Source organism: Cyprinodon tularosa, unplaced genomic scaffold (genome assembly GCF_016077235.1).
Source record: "Cyprinodon tularosa strain WSP-4 unplaced genomic scaffold, ASM1607723v1 ctg808, whole genome shotgun sequence".
NCBI lineage: Eukaryota > Metazoa > Chordata > Actinopteri > Cyprinodontiformes > Cyprinodontidae > Cyprinodon > Cyprinodon tularosa.
In genome coordinates this window covers 154,628-170,252 of record NW_024039572.1, presented here as the reverse complement: position 1 = coordinate 170,252, position 15,625 = coordinate 154,628, and the positions used below count along the sequence as shown (strand labels likewise).

The window sequence follows — 15,625 nt, the reverse complement described above, 5'->3', positions numbered from 1 at the left end:
AAATTGTGTTATATCAAACTGGTCCTATAGTCACTCTATTACAGATGGAGTCATGTAACGAAAGTAATTTTTCCCTGCCACTATAAAAAACTTAAGTAATTTTTTCTTAAAACGTGCATTTTATTTTCTTGAATTGAGGAGGTAAGTCAGGCACTTTGCCAATGGAACAAGAAAATGTACATTTAAAGTAAGAAAAAATTATTATTTTAAGAGTAAAAATACTCATTCCATTGGCAAATCATAATAATAATTTAAGACAATTTTTCTCATTTCTAGATTGTTTTCGCAGGGTGGGATTATTACAGTATTTCTGATTCTGATTCCTGGTTGATGGGACAGGTGTTGTGAATGAAACGGTGCCCAGCTTGAAAGAGCTCCTGTGTGTCTCTGAATGTGTGCATTGATGACTGATAGACATCTTCTGCCTCCATTTATCTGTTTACTACAGTCTGTTGAATTCATGTTAATGTGGATTTAAAGACATTTCAATTAGTGGTAAAAATTGCAGGGGGGAATATAAAAAAAAAGTAATCAACCAAAACTTTCACCATCGCCATGCAGTACCTCTGTGGACCCCCTAGGAGTCGCAAACCCCCTGTTGAAGACCTCTGCAATAATCTGTCAGTACAGCAGGATGATTGCATCTTAAAATCTTGGTATTGGATCTAAGATTGTTAGACTTGGTTGGATAATATTTTTCAGTGTGGGTCATGGGAAAGCATCTCCTACAGTATGATGCTGCCATCACCATTGGTCGCTGAGAACACCGTGTTTTCAGGTTAGTGTGCAGTGAGAGATTTCTAGCTATTTAAAAAAATTATTGAACGTGTCTGAATGCCTTTGTAGGACACGGTGAAAGTAAAATCAGACACAGGATAAAGTTCAATATTTAAATATAACAAAAAGCAAGTTCAAATATTCTGAAGCTTCATCAGAAATAATGAGGTCCTAAAAAGCAAGTCTATCTTCAGATGTCCAGCTAAACTTAGTGCAATACTACATTCTATGTGATATCTTTTAATCAATGAAACCAAAATAGGGGCAGCTGTTATGTTTCACCACGGTTGTAAGGTACGGTGGTGGAGGGTTGGTGGTTTTGGCTGTTTTTATGGCACAGCACCTGGGCACCTTTCAGGATTTGCAGAAGATAATCCTTTGGTTACTATATCTAAAATATGTCCTAAATTAAGTAATTAAAAAGATGTTTCCAAACAATCTGAACCTGAATAACAAAAAATAGATGATGCTTTAACTAAATCTAAATATGGGACGACCTAAAGGAAGGTATATGCTGATTCTCTTAAACCTCTGCACAAAACTAATGTAGTAAAGATGACTGAGAACTTGGTTTCGTCTCTTACGTCAATACTAAAATACTAAATTAAAATTATTAAGTTATTCAAAATGTGTGCTAATAGAGCTATTCCAGTCAGTGATTATTCTGTGAACTGTTTAAGCACCTTGAATCGATCACCAGGGGAGCAGCATTGCCAACCCTAAAGATTTAAACCAGGGATTTGTGGTTTAACGACGTACCTGGAAGTTATAAGTAGAGGATTAGTTGTAGGAACAGGGGAATAAGACGAAATAAGGAAGCTGTTATGTTTTGATGTGAAAAAGTAGATTCAGAATTCTTTTGACACCAAACCAAATTGATTTAACTCTTCTTTTTTTTTTTCAATATTTTGCTTCCCATAAAAAAAATGTAGTTGATATAAACTGAGCAAAATGCTTTGAATTGTTGAAAAGCACTGTAATGTAGACTGCTTCTCCCCTCCAGTGGTTTGTGCTGTTTCAGGATTTATCGTCCTGCTGAAGAAGCTCAGGGAGACCTGAGAAAGCGATTCTAGTGCAAAGACAGACACAAAGTACTATTTGTTCTGTTTTAGGACTGTGACTGTGCATCCTTTGACAAAAACTATTTTTTGTTGTTTTGCTTTATGAAGAGGTTAAATAACTGATAACCCTAACCCCAAAAGGTGATGTGTACTTTTTTTAATTGCCCTTTACATTAACTTTTCATGGGTATCGTTAGATGTCTGTCTGTAAGAGATCTTTTTTGTCTTCATTCAGAAGCAAAAAGTTCCAAGTCATTCAGGTTTTTATGTCTTCAAGACATACCTGTACTCTATACAATGGGTTAGATTCATATGGATTTATTGACAGATATAGCTGAGTATATTAAACATAATTGGAAATTAATCACATGCAATCCATGTATATCTTGTAATTAAGGATTATTCTCATTGTGACTTTTTTCTCGTAATATTTCAACTTTATTCTCTTAATTTTACAGCTTTATTCTCGTAATTTTATGACTTTTTTCTCGTAATGTTACGACTTTATTCTCGTAATTTTATGAAATTCTCATTGTGACTTTATTCTGGTAATTTTATGGCTTTATTTTCATAATTTGACACCTTTTTTCTTGTAATTTTACAACTTTATTCTAGTTTAATCTCGTAATTTTATTACTTTATTCTCGTTATGTTACAGTTTTATTCTCCTAATGTTACGACTTTATTCTCGTAATATTATGACTTTTTCTCCTAATGTTACGACTTTATTCTCGTAATATTATGACTTTTTCTCGTAATGTTACGACTTTATTCTCGTAATTTTATGAAATTCTCATTTTGACTTTATTCTGGTAATTTTACGACTTTATTTTCATAATTTTGCGCCTTTGTTGTTGTAATTTTACAACTTTGTTCTATTTTATTCTCGTAATTTTTAGACTTTATTCTCCTTATTTTACAGCTTTATTCTTGTAATTTTACAATTTTATTCTCGTAATATTAGGACTTTATTCTTGTAATATTACGACTTTATTCTTGTAATTTTACAACTTTATTCTCGTAATTTTACGACTTTATTCTCGTAATTTTACGACTTTATTCTCGTAATTTTACGACTTTATTCTCGTAATTTTACGACTTTATTCTCGTAATTTTACGACTTTATTCTCGTAATTTTACGACTTTATTCTCGTAATTTTACGACTTTATTCTCGTAATATTACGACTTTATTATCGTAATATTACGACTTTATTATCGTAATATTACGACTTTATTATCGTAATATTACGACTTTATTATCGTAATTTTACGACTTTATTATCGTAATATTATGATTTTATTCTCAAAATTTTACAACTTTATTCCTATTAATTTTTAGACTTTATTCTCGAAATAGAAAAAAAATTCTATCCTGGCCCTATTACTCTGTTGTATTTTCTAAGTAAATGCTACTTGCTTTTTTTTCCCAGTGTACCTGTGAGCCACACCTCATTAAGCTCCCACCAGGTGTCTCTGGCTCTGATCTGAGGCCAGTAAACGCCTCAGACTGTTTTGTGTTACCGTCTCTGAAAGTGTCCCTCATGTCATTTGATCTGAGGGCTCTTTAAGAGCGCTGCCTCTCCTATCTGCTGATCGGTCATCCGGCTGCACCATCCTCCTGCTGCATCTCCCGGCGGGACAGCAGCAGCAGGACAGCTTCACCTGAGGAAGTCAACTCAAGGAAAACATCGAGAATCGGGACTAAAGATGCGCCTCCAGCCCCCGGAATCACGCGGGGGGAATAAGGTGACCGGACTGAGCTGATGAGGACGGAAGCGGCCGATCTTTACCCGCTTTACTTCCCGGATCGCCTCCGATGAGTTGAATCTGATGGCCGTGCAGAAATCAGCTCTGTTTCCGGGGCTCTGCGGGATGGGCTGCTGTAGTCAGCGCTGACACCCTGTTCGCTGGTTTGGCCGGTTGGAGAAAACAGCAGCGGGTTGAAGAAGTAAGAGTGACATAAAATAGAGCTGCACCTCTCATGTTACTGGGCCCTTCTGACAGACTGCACTCTGCACAACTTACCACTCATAAAAGTCTAATTCTGACCTCTCACCATTATAGAATGCAGTGGCAAAGAAACATCCCATTCATGATTTAACTCCTTTGTTTATAGATGCTGGAGATCAACCTGTTTTTCAGTGTAGTCCTGTTTCTCTGACTGTGACTGGCTGGATGTGCTCTCTTCATCCTCTGATATGGGAGCTGGCTCAGAGCTCGTCTGCCTGGCTGTGTGTTTCCTGGACAGGGCGCCTTTAATAGCTGCTTTCTGTATCTCTGCTTCTGTCTCCTTGAACCCCAGTCGGCCTCAGCAGATGGCCGCTCACACTTAGCCTGTCACGATTTGGTTAAAAGTTTTAGATTGGACCCAAAAGCAGAAGCTGGGAGGCAGAGGTGAATTCTTGGAGGGTTTATTGCAAGATCAGGCAACAAAAACAGGTATCCAAAAATCCAACTTAAAAAATGTTAAACAAAAACAGGAATCCAAAAATCCAACATAAAAATCAAACACTAACCAGAACCATGGAGACATCAGGGAAAAACCAACAAGGAGCCAGGGTGAAGAAAGGTAAGACGAGGAACCAGCAAAGAGGGACTGCAGAGGGAGTGTATTTATGGCTGACTGAACAAAGGTAGAGCTAATGAGCTGATAGGGAACAGGTGTGATTAGAGCTGACGAGGAAGCCAAGGGAAAAGAACACAAGGAGGCAGCAGGGGACAGACAGAAAAACCTAAGCAACTTAAATTAATCCAGACACACCAAAAAAGCTAGAAATCAATGAAAAACCTGGCTAAACTTGAAACAGAAAACTTAAAGAAAAACAACAGAACCAAGATCATTACATAGCCTGGTTCTGCTGGAGGTTTCTTCCTGTTAAAAGGAAGTTTTTCCTCTCCACTGTCACTACAAACATGCTTAGTGTGAGGGATGGCATTCAAGTCAATGAGTTGATGCAATCAACTGGTTTTCCTTAGATAGAAAACTTTTAATCAATTTGACGGTATGATCTGGTGAAGCCTCCATATAAATAAACTGAACTGAATTGAACTGAATGATGCATCGACTAAATACTCACCTTTACCATGCATATTCACAAATGTGTGTTTTTTAAAGGAAGATCTCAGCATGTCCGAGTGCAGCGAGCTGAGCCTGAAGGAGCTGCCCATGGAGAGCTGGATGTCTCACCTGCCATGTGCCCTGTGGGACACCCCGCTGTACCACCTGGCCATCCCCGGTAGGCTGATCCACACCTCACCCCTCTGCAGTGCTGAGGAAGAGATTAGGGAGTTATAGCAAACAGGAAGAGATCAAAGGATGGCACCATGAAGAACTAAGCAACTATAATGAACACAAAAAATCAGAAGAAAGTGTTTTTTATATATATTTCATTCACAGTGATTCATTTTTACCCTTTGAGCTTCTTCCACCACAGACCTCAATGTATTTTAAAGGGATTTTATGCCATAATGTATAAAGAATAGTTCATATAACCTTATATGAATGAAGAAGTCACATAATAAAAAAAAATTTGTTTACAAAACTGGTTTTTCTAAAAATAAAAGCATAAGAATAATTGTTAATTTTTTTTTTTTACAACCCAGCAAATATCGTCAAGGGGAAATAAAAAGGAGTATTTTGGACTACAGAGGTTTGTAGGAACTAGTTAAATCTACTCAAGTACGTTTTTTAAAAATTTGATTTTTGACTACTTTTACAGTATTGTACTTTGTACTTTTTTTTTTTCAAACTTTGTTTATTGAACATTTTAAACTTAGGACAGACATTGTTGGAACAAGTAAAGCATCAATACAAACTCAATGTCACGGTCTGTCAACCCCCAAACCCCCTGACCACCCACCCCACCCACAGGCCAAAAAATAAATCAATAAACAAATAGATTAAAAAATAAAAAGTAAAAAAATAAATAAATAATAATAAATAAATAAAAGTATAAATAATAAGAATTATAAAGAGAAAAACAGATTAAAAAAAAAAAGGGGGGGGGGGAGACATGAATGTATATATAAATAGGTAATTAGAGAGCATGTAAGATATTCAATTGTCGTCAGGGTCAAGAAGACTCAAGGAGTCAAAATATCTACAAAAAGGGTCCCATGTTACATGTAGCTTGAAATGGCTTGGTGGAGCCTCTGAGAGAAAACCTCAGTTTCTCTATTTTGAGATTGTAAAGCACCTCTCGAATCCAGCGGGTATGTGAAGGGGGTTGAGGGTCCTTCCAGTTAAGTAGGATCAGCCTACGAGCTAAAAGGGTGGTAAATGCTATAGCCCGATTCATTCCTTTAGGCAGGTTAGAAGTAGGGGGGATGCCAAAGATTGCAGACAGTGGATTGGGGATAACCAGAGAACCATATGTTTCAGACAGTGAATCAAAAATCCCGCTCCAGAATGGTTTCAACTCGGGACATGACCAAAACATGTGTGAGTGATTGGCAGGCGAGAGTTTACATCTGCCACAGGCTTCATTTACAGAAGAATACATTTTTGCTAGTCGTGAGTTAGTGTGAAGAGCCCTGTAAACAACTTTGCATTGAATAAGTCTATGATGGGCACAGATAGAAGATGAGTGAACTAAAGACAGTGCAGATGTCCATTGTTGTTCTGTGAATATAATGTTAAGACTCTCCTCCCAAGCTGTTTTAACTGCGTTTGCGGGTGCTGAGGTTTCTGACCAGATAAGCTTATAAAGTGTCGAAATGCATCCTCTAAGATTAGGGTCAATTACGAGAAGAGAGTCTAATAGGGTTTCTGGAGGGCGATTTGGAAAGTAAGGGAACAACTTCTTAACATAGTCACGAACCTGGAAAAAGCGAAAAAAGTGGTGTTTTTGAAGACTGTATTTGACAGACAACTGTTCAAAAGAGGAGAAAATGTTTTCAGAATAGAGATCTGTACTTTGTACTTTTACTTGGGTAAAAATAGTATCTCTACTCTTACTTGAGTAGAATTTCTGACTAGTCCATCCAGTTTGACTTATTTCCCTACATCAAAACGAGCTTGTTTTTAAGAAATATGCCCCAGAGAAATCTTCTTTTTTTCTACTCAAGACTTATTGGTTAAATAATATTTTCCATCTGCCATGTCATTTGGAAGTTGAGGGAAATATAATAAACATTATACTGTACTTCAACATTTACTATTGATTTAGTAAGTTATATAACTAAAAAAAATATATTTAGTGTTCATTCCACCTACATTTCTTATAGTGTAATCCTGTATATTATATATTTATATAATGCACTGTGAATTTGGGACATGGGAATTTGAATTTTACTTAATATATTTTTAAACTTTATTTCATTTTATAAAATATTAAATCAATTGTTATACTTATAGATCAGTTATTCAGTACTTGAGTAGCCTTATGACCAAATACAGTTTTACTGTTGCTTAATTTCTTCCTATCTTTTAAGAAATTGGCTACTTTTCATGTTTACTTGAGAAAATATGTAATCTAGTGGTTCTACTTTTACTTTCACTTTTAAGTACAATTTTTGGTTACTCTACCCACCTCTTCTGGACAACAATGCAAATATGTATAGAAAACTAACAGTTATTATCCCCCAAATGAAGCACTGTGATGGTGGTATCATGCTGTTAGGAGGCTTCTTCTGCAGCAGTGACATGAAAGATAGTCAGGGTTGAGGAGAAACAGGGTGGAGGTAAATACAGGAAAAATACTGGAAGGCTTGAAAAGTGATGTTCACCAAAAAATATCCCTAAAAAGGCACTTCTAAAACATCCAATCTCACTACGCTTGAGCTATTCTGCTTCAAAGAGCAGGCAGGAACTTCAGTCTTTAGGTGTGTAAAGCTGCTAAATGGGTTGTTAAATCTATTGACCTGGCTGGGGAATCATTAGGCATGCCACAGTTTGGATTTTGAAAAGGTTTGAGGTTATATTTTGATAAAATATGACAAAAGTTCAAGGAATGAGATTCCATTTTTCAAGGTTCTGTTCATTGAACCACTGCGGTACTTCTCATAATTACCAAATGATTTCCCGTTTAGGCAGCCACAATGCAATTACATACTGCCTGGACATGAACGACAGGTCTCCCGTCGACCCGATGCAGCCAGACATGCTTCAAAAGCTGGACAAATACATGAAGCCCCTCATTCGCCCTTTTGTTTACAAGTGGGCAATAACGCAAGTAATAAAGCTAGAATTTAACGCACTGTTGAGGCCAACCTCATGGTGCTGAAGCTCCGCCGTAATGAGCTGTGCGTTCTGTGTGTTTCTAGGAGGTTACGATCAAGCAGCAGCTGGACTGTGGGGTAAGATACTGCGACCTGAGAATCGCACACAGACCCAACGACCACTCCTCTGACTTGTACTTCTACCACGGTGTTTACACCACACTCACTGTCGAGGTAAGGTAAAAACAAAATGGTTTAAGTCGTGAATTTTTTTTTTTTTACCTCTGATATAAAAACTCCTCAGAGTACAATCCTATCTAAAAACAAGTGAGGCTCTAACTAAAATCCAGAGATGAAGGAAGTAAAGTGCATGTTATTGTAATAATCTGGCTCTCTCAGCTCCTTTCACCTCAGCCTTTATTAACACCTCAGTTCCAAAGCTTTCTCAGCCTCTGCAGTGCTTATATTCCTAAACTTTGCTCTGCGGGAACAATGTTGAAAGCTCAGGGTCGGCTTGACTTTTCAAACCACAGTCAACTTTATCCTCCTCAGCCTTTAGTCCAGTGGTTCCTGTCCAACCCTGTTCCTCAGGGACCCCTGTCCTGCATGGTTAAGGTATCCTCTTGTTGCATCAAACAAGAAAAGATGATTAACAGGCTTCTGCAGCACTTGATTACAGAGGAGGAACCCTCATTTGAATCAGGTTTACTGGAACAGAGATATATCTAAAACATTCAGGACTAGGGTACCTGAGGACCAGGGTTGGGAACCACTGTTTTAACCCCTTTAAACCTTATTTGTTTTTTTGCCATGGGAGTTTCTAGACAGGGGCCAGTGGGGACCAGTGCCCAGGTAGAACTAGTTCTGGTTCTTCAGCAGATGGCCGCTCACACTGAGCCAGGTTCTGCTGAAGGTTTCTTCCTGTTAAAAGGGAGTTTTTCCTCTCCACTGTCGCTCCAAGCATGCTTAGTGTGAGGGATTGCCTTCAAGTCAACAAGTCGATGCAATCAATTGGTTTTCCTTAGATAGGAAACTTTGAATCAATTTGACTGTGTGAACTGTAATGTGCCTTGAGATGACGTGTTGTGAAATGGCGCTATAGAAATAAACTGAACTGAATTGAATTGTTATGCACTGAAAACATAAAAACATTATAAATCTATTTCTTTTTATGATAAAGTCCATGACAGAAGAGGCTGAAAGTCATAGGCCCCTTAGTTTAATTTAATCTTTACAGTTTACTTCAACAATTATTTACAAGTAAGGTTTATTATTTAAAGGATTGTGTAACAATGTATCTTTTTTAGTGTCTGAAATTGATGACTGCATTTATATATGTGTTATTATTACCTCCTCTTATAATTGGTTACATTTTCATAAGCGAAGAATTTTACTTTCGTTTATACATAAGGCTGGTCACCTGTTTGTGAAGCGTCATGATAGTTAAATGTGTTTGAGGCACTGGTGCGCTATAGGGTTAGTGCACGTTTGAGGAAAATACCTAAATTTCACCACTAGATGTCAGCAATTCGTACACATCCCTTTTAAGGAGAATGCAGCAAATTTTAGTTTTTGTACATGTAGATGTTTGCCCCCCTGCACAGATATTTTGTTTAGCAGCGTAATAGCTACCAAGGTGAGAAAGTTATAAGCATTAAAGTTACTTTGTATCTTTTTAGGAAAAAGATGAGCTTTTACATTCCTGGGGAGGATTAGAACTCGCTCCATTTGTTGAAAACTTCCCCAATATTTACCCTCATTTTATTCCTTCATCAGTCAGACTCCATTTGGTGCTTTATGTTGCACTAGAGCAGGGGTCTTCAACGTTTTGCGGGCTAAGGACCCCCAAACTGATGGTGAGATGGAGCAGGGACCCCTAATTATATATATTGTATGAAATTGTGTTATATCAAACTGGTCCTATAGTCACTCTATTACAGATGGAGTCAAGTAATTTCGTCCTGGGATTATTATATATATATATATATATATATATATATATATATATATATATATATATATATATATATATATATATATATATATATATATATATATATATATATTTGAGTTTTTACAGCATTAGTGGCTCTTTTTTTGACATTAGGCTGACAGGAAAGGGGGTATTAGAGAACGGGAGAGACATGCGGGAAAGGACTACACGCCGGATTCGAACCCAGGTCGCCTGCCTTGAGGAATTAGTAACTAAAGTATTTCTGATTCTGATTGTGATTCCTGGTTGATGGGACAGGTGTTCTGACTGAAACGGTGCCCAGCCTGAAAGAGCTCCTGTGTGTCTCTGAATGTGTGCATTGATGACTGAAAGACATATTCTGCCTCCATTTATCTGTTTACTACAGTCTGTTGAATTTGTGTTAATGTGGATTTAAAGACATTTCAATTAGTGGAAAAAACTGCAGGGGGGAAGTCTAATCAACCAAAACTTTTGCGACCCCCATTCAGCTACTCTGTGGACCCCCTATGGGTTGCAGACCCCTGTTAAAGACCTCCGCTCTGGACAAAAAGTTTAACTTTCTTACTCTTGTGGAGTCTGTGCTTTAAATGAATAAATAAATAAAATAAAAATGTTAATCTTTCTTTCAGGGGTCTGCAGGCTGGGCTTATTGGCTCTCTTTATTTACCAAACAATGTGTTATTGCAGTTTTATTCTTTATTATTTTGCACAGTGCACCATAAAAAAATACTGGCCACACCAGGATATGCTAGGCCTTCCTTTGCAGGAAGAAAATGGTGTTGGAAATATTAGAGATTGATCAACGTGTATTTTCTTTTTAATAATCATTGTGTTTTCACACTTAAAGCATCTTAGATTAAAAAAAATACTGTCAATGACTTTTCTGTTCTTCCCATGAGCTCCTATGCCATTTCCTTTAACAAAAAATCTGTGTTAGAAATATAATTATATTATACATAAACCATGTTGGCTGTATTTAGACTGGAACTGGTATAAATGTAGTTAGATTTACCTGTTGAGAAAGAGACTTTAAACCATATTTTAACTATTTTTTTTAATGTTGGATATATATCTATGGTATAAAGCAAATGTTTAGACACAGTCACTCATTTACAAGTCTAAGCTAATGACTTATAATCCCAAAAGTAAAGGCAGTCAATATTAAGTCAAAGTGACTTTTTAAAAAGTGGGCCAGTATTTTAACTATGCTGGTATGATTGACCATGAAACATGTAGATAACAGAGAGATAAGTGTGTTTTTGGCAAAGAGGGCTAATAAGTTTAGATAAGCTTGCTATTGTATGGACAGCAGCTGTTTAAGCACCAAGGTTAAAGAGATTCTTAAAGTTTCCAGCCTGATTAGTTATTGTTGTTCTTTCACTGCTCCTTTAACTGTCATATTAGTTGTTTTTTTAGTACCAGAATGTAAATTCTGATACAAAATAGCATGCTTTAGGAGGTCTTCTTTATGAAAATAAACTAAATACATTTTTCAAACAGAAACATGATGTTTAACGAAGGCTGAAATCAGAAACTTGATCCTTTGTAACAGACTTGCCTTCCAAATACCCGGCCTGCATGAAAACCTGGTTTCCAGTGGTGTTTCAATATCGGCTTTTAACTCCATAATTTTTGCAGAAGAAAAGTAGCCCCACAGCATGATGTTGCCACCATCATGCATCACTGTGTGTTTAGGGTTCTGTGAGGTTTCTACAGAAAAGTGCTGCCATGTAAATGACGTCTCACCATCTTATTGACAGACCATCCTGATGGAGATAAAGGAATGGCTGGATGCTCATCCCAAAGAGGTGGTGATTCTTTCCTTCAGCCACTTCCTCGGTCTGAACCCAGAGCTCCATGTCCGTCTGCTCGCAACCATACGCAGTACATTCACTTCCAAACTCTGCCCCAAAACGGTACAGTTGCTTTTTCTACAGAAAATGTATTACTGAGGGAGTGTTGTATGCATTTCAGTCATTGCATGCAAATCCAAACATCAGACTAGCATAGAATGAGGACTGTAGAGGAAACGCCAGCATCTACTAACCCGATTAACCTCCATTCCAGGAAGTGTTAACTCTACAGAATCTGTGGGCTTTGGGCTACCAGGTGATTGTTTCCTACGAACACAACATCTCCAGCTCTCACAGCGACTTGTGGCCTCATATTCCCTACTGGTGGGCCAACAAGTGCAAAGCTGAGGCTCTTATTGAGGAGTTTGAGGAAAGAAAACAACATGGCAGACCAGGTAACCTGCTGACTATCCCTACATGACTTCAAATGATAGAGCACAGGTGTATAATGCATGCTTTATGTGCTTCAGGTGGTTTCTTTGTCACTGGGATTAACCTGACGGAGGACCTAAAGTACATCTGCACCCACCCCACAGAGTCCCTGAAGGACCTGGTGATGGCCACCTATCCGGCGCTGCTCGCCTGGGTCAGAGAGCAGACCCCCGGCTCTAAACTGGGCTCTCTTAACATCATAGCTGGGGACTTTATCACAGAGAGACACTTTGCACCCACTGTTGTGATGCTGAATGAGAAGCTACTAAAGTAGCCCTCATGACTTCAGAGCTGAAAGCACCAATAATCTGAAGGAAACCCAAGCATGAAAGTTGCACAAGTTTGTTTTTTCATCAGACTGATGGAAACTTATTTTACCACTTGAATAATTCATTTGAGCATTAATGCACTTACCAGAGGCAGCGGTGTGTACATTTCAGTTTTACAGCGTCTGGGAAAGCAGACTTTTCAATGTATTGAATGAACTTCTTTGTTTACTTTCACTTCACTCTTTATGCAATGGACTGTATCAGTTTTCAAAAGGCAGCAGTGGTTCGATGCCGGGCTGTCCAAAGCAATAATGGTACAACTAAACCCACCCCATTGTAGGGATATTTAAAGAGGAAGCACAAACGAAATGCAGAAAAAGCTTAATGCTGGCTGTACCTTTAGGTTGTAACTGTTATCACATTGGTTTGAACCACAGAATGTAGAAAGTATTTATGCAAGTTTATTCAATGTGCATGAAAATGATGTATTTGCATGAACCCAAGCCTTGATTTATTTGTTTTCAATTGCTTTTTAGCCTCTATCTAATGTTTTAAGATTGAATTAAATGCTGCACCGCTGTGCCCGTGGAAATTTTTAATTGAATGGAATTACACCTTAATAATCCCAAAAGAGACAAATATTCAGTTCTTGCATAATAAAGGGAAGAATTAAAAAAATCAATTGTTTAACTGTTGGAATTCAACTTATTTATTTTATGTTATTTTATAAATCATTAGAAAAAATTTTTTATTCAACATTAAAGCTGACAAAACTTGCTTTTTTGTTACTTAAATTTAAGTTCGACAAATCTATTATTGAACACATTATTTTAAGTTTATTAATTTTCTGTGATACACAACATTGATTTTAATTTATAGATAAATTAAAATCAACAGTAGAGTGTGAAGGAAACAAAACAAGCAAACAGGCCTTATATATTTATTAGAGATGAAAAATGTACTTCTATAGTAGATATTTTCTTTTTTTCATCTTTCAATTGATTTTCCTATTCATGCTGTGTAAATTTACAAATGTTACCTTCAGACACTTGATGACAAACATTAATTTAAATTCCATTCATTGAATTTAAATTCCATACATTTTCTTCCGACTCATACTGTAATACGCTGCTGTCATATTCGGCTTATAAAGCCAAAAGTAAAAGTGATTTGTGGAGCGAAGCCGAGCGACTGCCACAAATCCTCGACTCTTAATCTGTCATCCTGCTGGCTCCAGCAGGAAGGATGAGACCTCAAACAGAAGCCAGTCAATTAAATGTAGACATCCTCCATGACTCTTTAGCGCTCCATTTTGGTGTGTTACTTATTTTATCTTTGCATTCAAATAATACCAAGATCCCATATTAATTGAAACAATACAGTCACATGAATAATAAGTTGTTTAAATCAATTTTGAGGTCGTATCTTTGCTTATATTAGGCATTCAAATTCCGCCATAGTATTATAGCAAATAATAAAACATGAAATAACTCTAAAATCCACCTATGGAAATATGCTTAACTTTTTAAACCAGTAAAACATATTAAAAGGAACCAAACCCTGATCTTTGGGAGCAGGAGCTCCTGTTACTGTATACTAGGTTTAGAGGCTTTTTAGGTTGCAACGGGAAACCAGAGGGATCATTTTCAGTGTCCTGACAAGTTATTCATACCCCTCTGTTGTTTCCTCATTTAGTCTCGTTACGACAGCAGACCTCTATTTATTTTATTGAAGTATAGATATAGGGATGTTATCCAGATTAGGGGGTTTTCAAACTTTTTTTTGTTATTTATGTGATAAAACTATACATTATTCAATGGCACTATTTTGTGTTCAATGTGGAAGAACACCGAATGTGATATTAGGTCATTGATCTCACTGCGTTCTGGCAAAAATGTCAAATAAACTAAGTCAGGTTCCACTGAGGTTCTGTTAAATTTTATATAGTTAAGTTATGGGAAGAAACATAACATTTTTAGCTTTCAAAATCGCTACCAGAGTCAATTCATGAGCCAAACAATTGGTTTACTATACAAACATCTAAAAAAAAATACATTAAAAACAAAGTGTAATAATATAGCGAACAGAAAGATCTTTTTTTTCTCAATTATTTTTATTGGAGCCAAAAGAGGAAAGAACAAAAAAGGAAAAATATATATATTTATATACATACATACAAGCATACATATAAAGATATATATTCATATATATGTACATACACGATGCGTATTTTGCTGTGATCACACACAAATCTATAAAGTCACTACAATACTGACAAAGCATCGGACCAAAGTAAAAAGTAAAAAATTACAAATTACAATCCTGCAGTTTCAGCCACTTTTTTTTTTTATTCCCAACAAGAAATAAAATGTAAAAAAAGACCCCCCCCAAGCTCAAAGTCCACCTGATGGAAAAAAAACAAAAACAAATGAATATGTCATTCATCAGGTATGAAAACCCATACTTAAAACTATCACAACATGCAATGTTGTTTAGTTGGGCAAAAACTTCAAAGTTTGAAAAATAGGAAAGAAAGCATTGCCACTTCTGGTAAAACTTCTGTGTAGACCCTCGAAGGATATATTTGATTTCCTCAAGCTTCAGAATAAACCTCGTCTTTAACCCAGAGGGATATTGAGGGACATTTATCTGACTTCTGGTGTAAAAGGAAGTCTTTACATCCAGCCAGTAATGTAAAGGCAACAATCTCCTTTTGAGCAGAGCTTAGCACTAATGTAGGGTTGAGGATACCCAATATAGCGACTAATGGACTTTAATCTTTAAGATAAATGTTTATTTTTATTTCTGCAGTTGAGCCAAAGACCCCACACTGGTTCCCCAAGTGAAATCATGATAAAGCTTTTGTATCTCTGCTTCTGTCTCCTTGAATCCCAGCCGGTCTTGGCAGATGGCCGCTCACACTGAGCCTGGTTCTGCTGGAGGTTTCTTCCTGTTAAATAGGAGTGTTTCCTCTCCACTGTCGCTACAAGCATGCTTAGTGTGAGGGATTGCATTCCAGTCAATGAGTCGATGCAATCAACTGGTTTTCCTTAGATAGAAAACTATGAATCAATTTGACTGGATGATCTGGTTGAACT

The 15,625-nt window shown here is 36.9% G+C and overlaps 1 protein-coding gene across 1 annotated transcript; it reads left to right on the top strand.

Moving 5' to 3' along the window:
- The first annotated feature begins 3,292 nt into the window (after positions 1 to 3,292).
- plcxd1 (phosphatidylinositol-specific phospholipase C, X domain containing 1) lies at positions 3,293 to 13,188 on the top strand. Its single transcript, XM_038271732.1, has 7 exons — positions 3,293 to 3,787; positions 4,955 to 5,075; positions 7,870 to 8,012; positions 8,104 to 8,232; positions 11,734 to 11,889; positions 12,041 to 12,221; positions 12,297 to 13,188. The coding sequence occupies exons 2-7, from the start codon at positions 4,967 to 4,969 to the stop codon at positions 12,530 to 12,532; spliced, it is 954 nt and encodes a 317-aa protein (XP_038127660.1). The 5' UTR covers positions 3,293 to 3,787; positions 4,955 to 4,966; the 3' UTR covers positions 12,533 to 13,188.
- Positions 13,189 to 15,625: the final 2,437 nt, after the last annotated feature.

Coding starts and splice junctions, on each gene's coding strand:
- plcxd1 (XM_038271732.1), top strand. CDS start 4,967: ATGTCCGAGTGCAGCGAGCTGAGCCTGAAGGAGCTGCCCATGGAGAGC. Junction 8,013..8,103: donor ACAAGTGGGCAATAACGCAA/GTAATAAAGCTA, acceptor GTGTGTTTCTAG/GAGGTTACGATCAAGCAGCA. Junction 8,233..11,733: donor ACACCACACTCACTGTCGAG/GTAAGGTAAAAA, acceptor TCTTATTGACAG/ACCATCCTGATGGAGATAAA.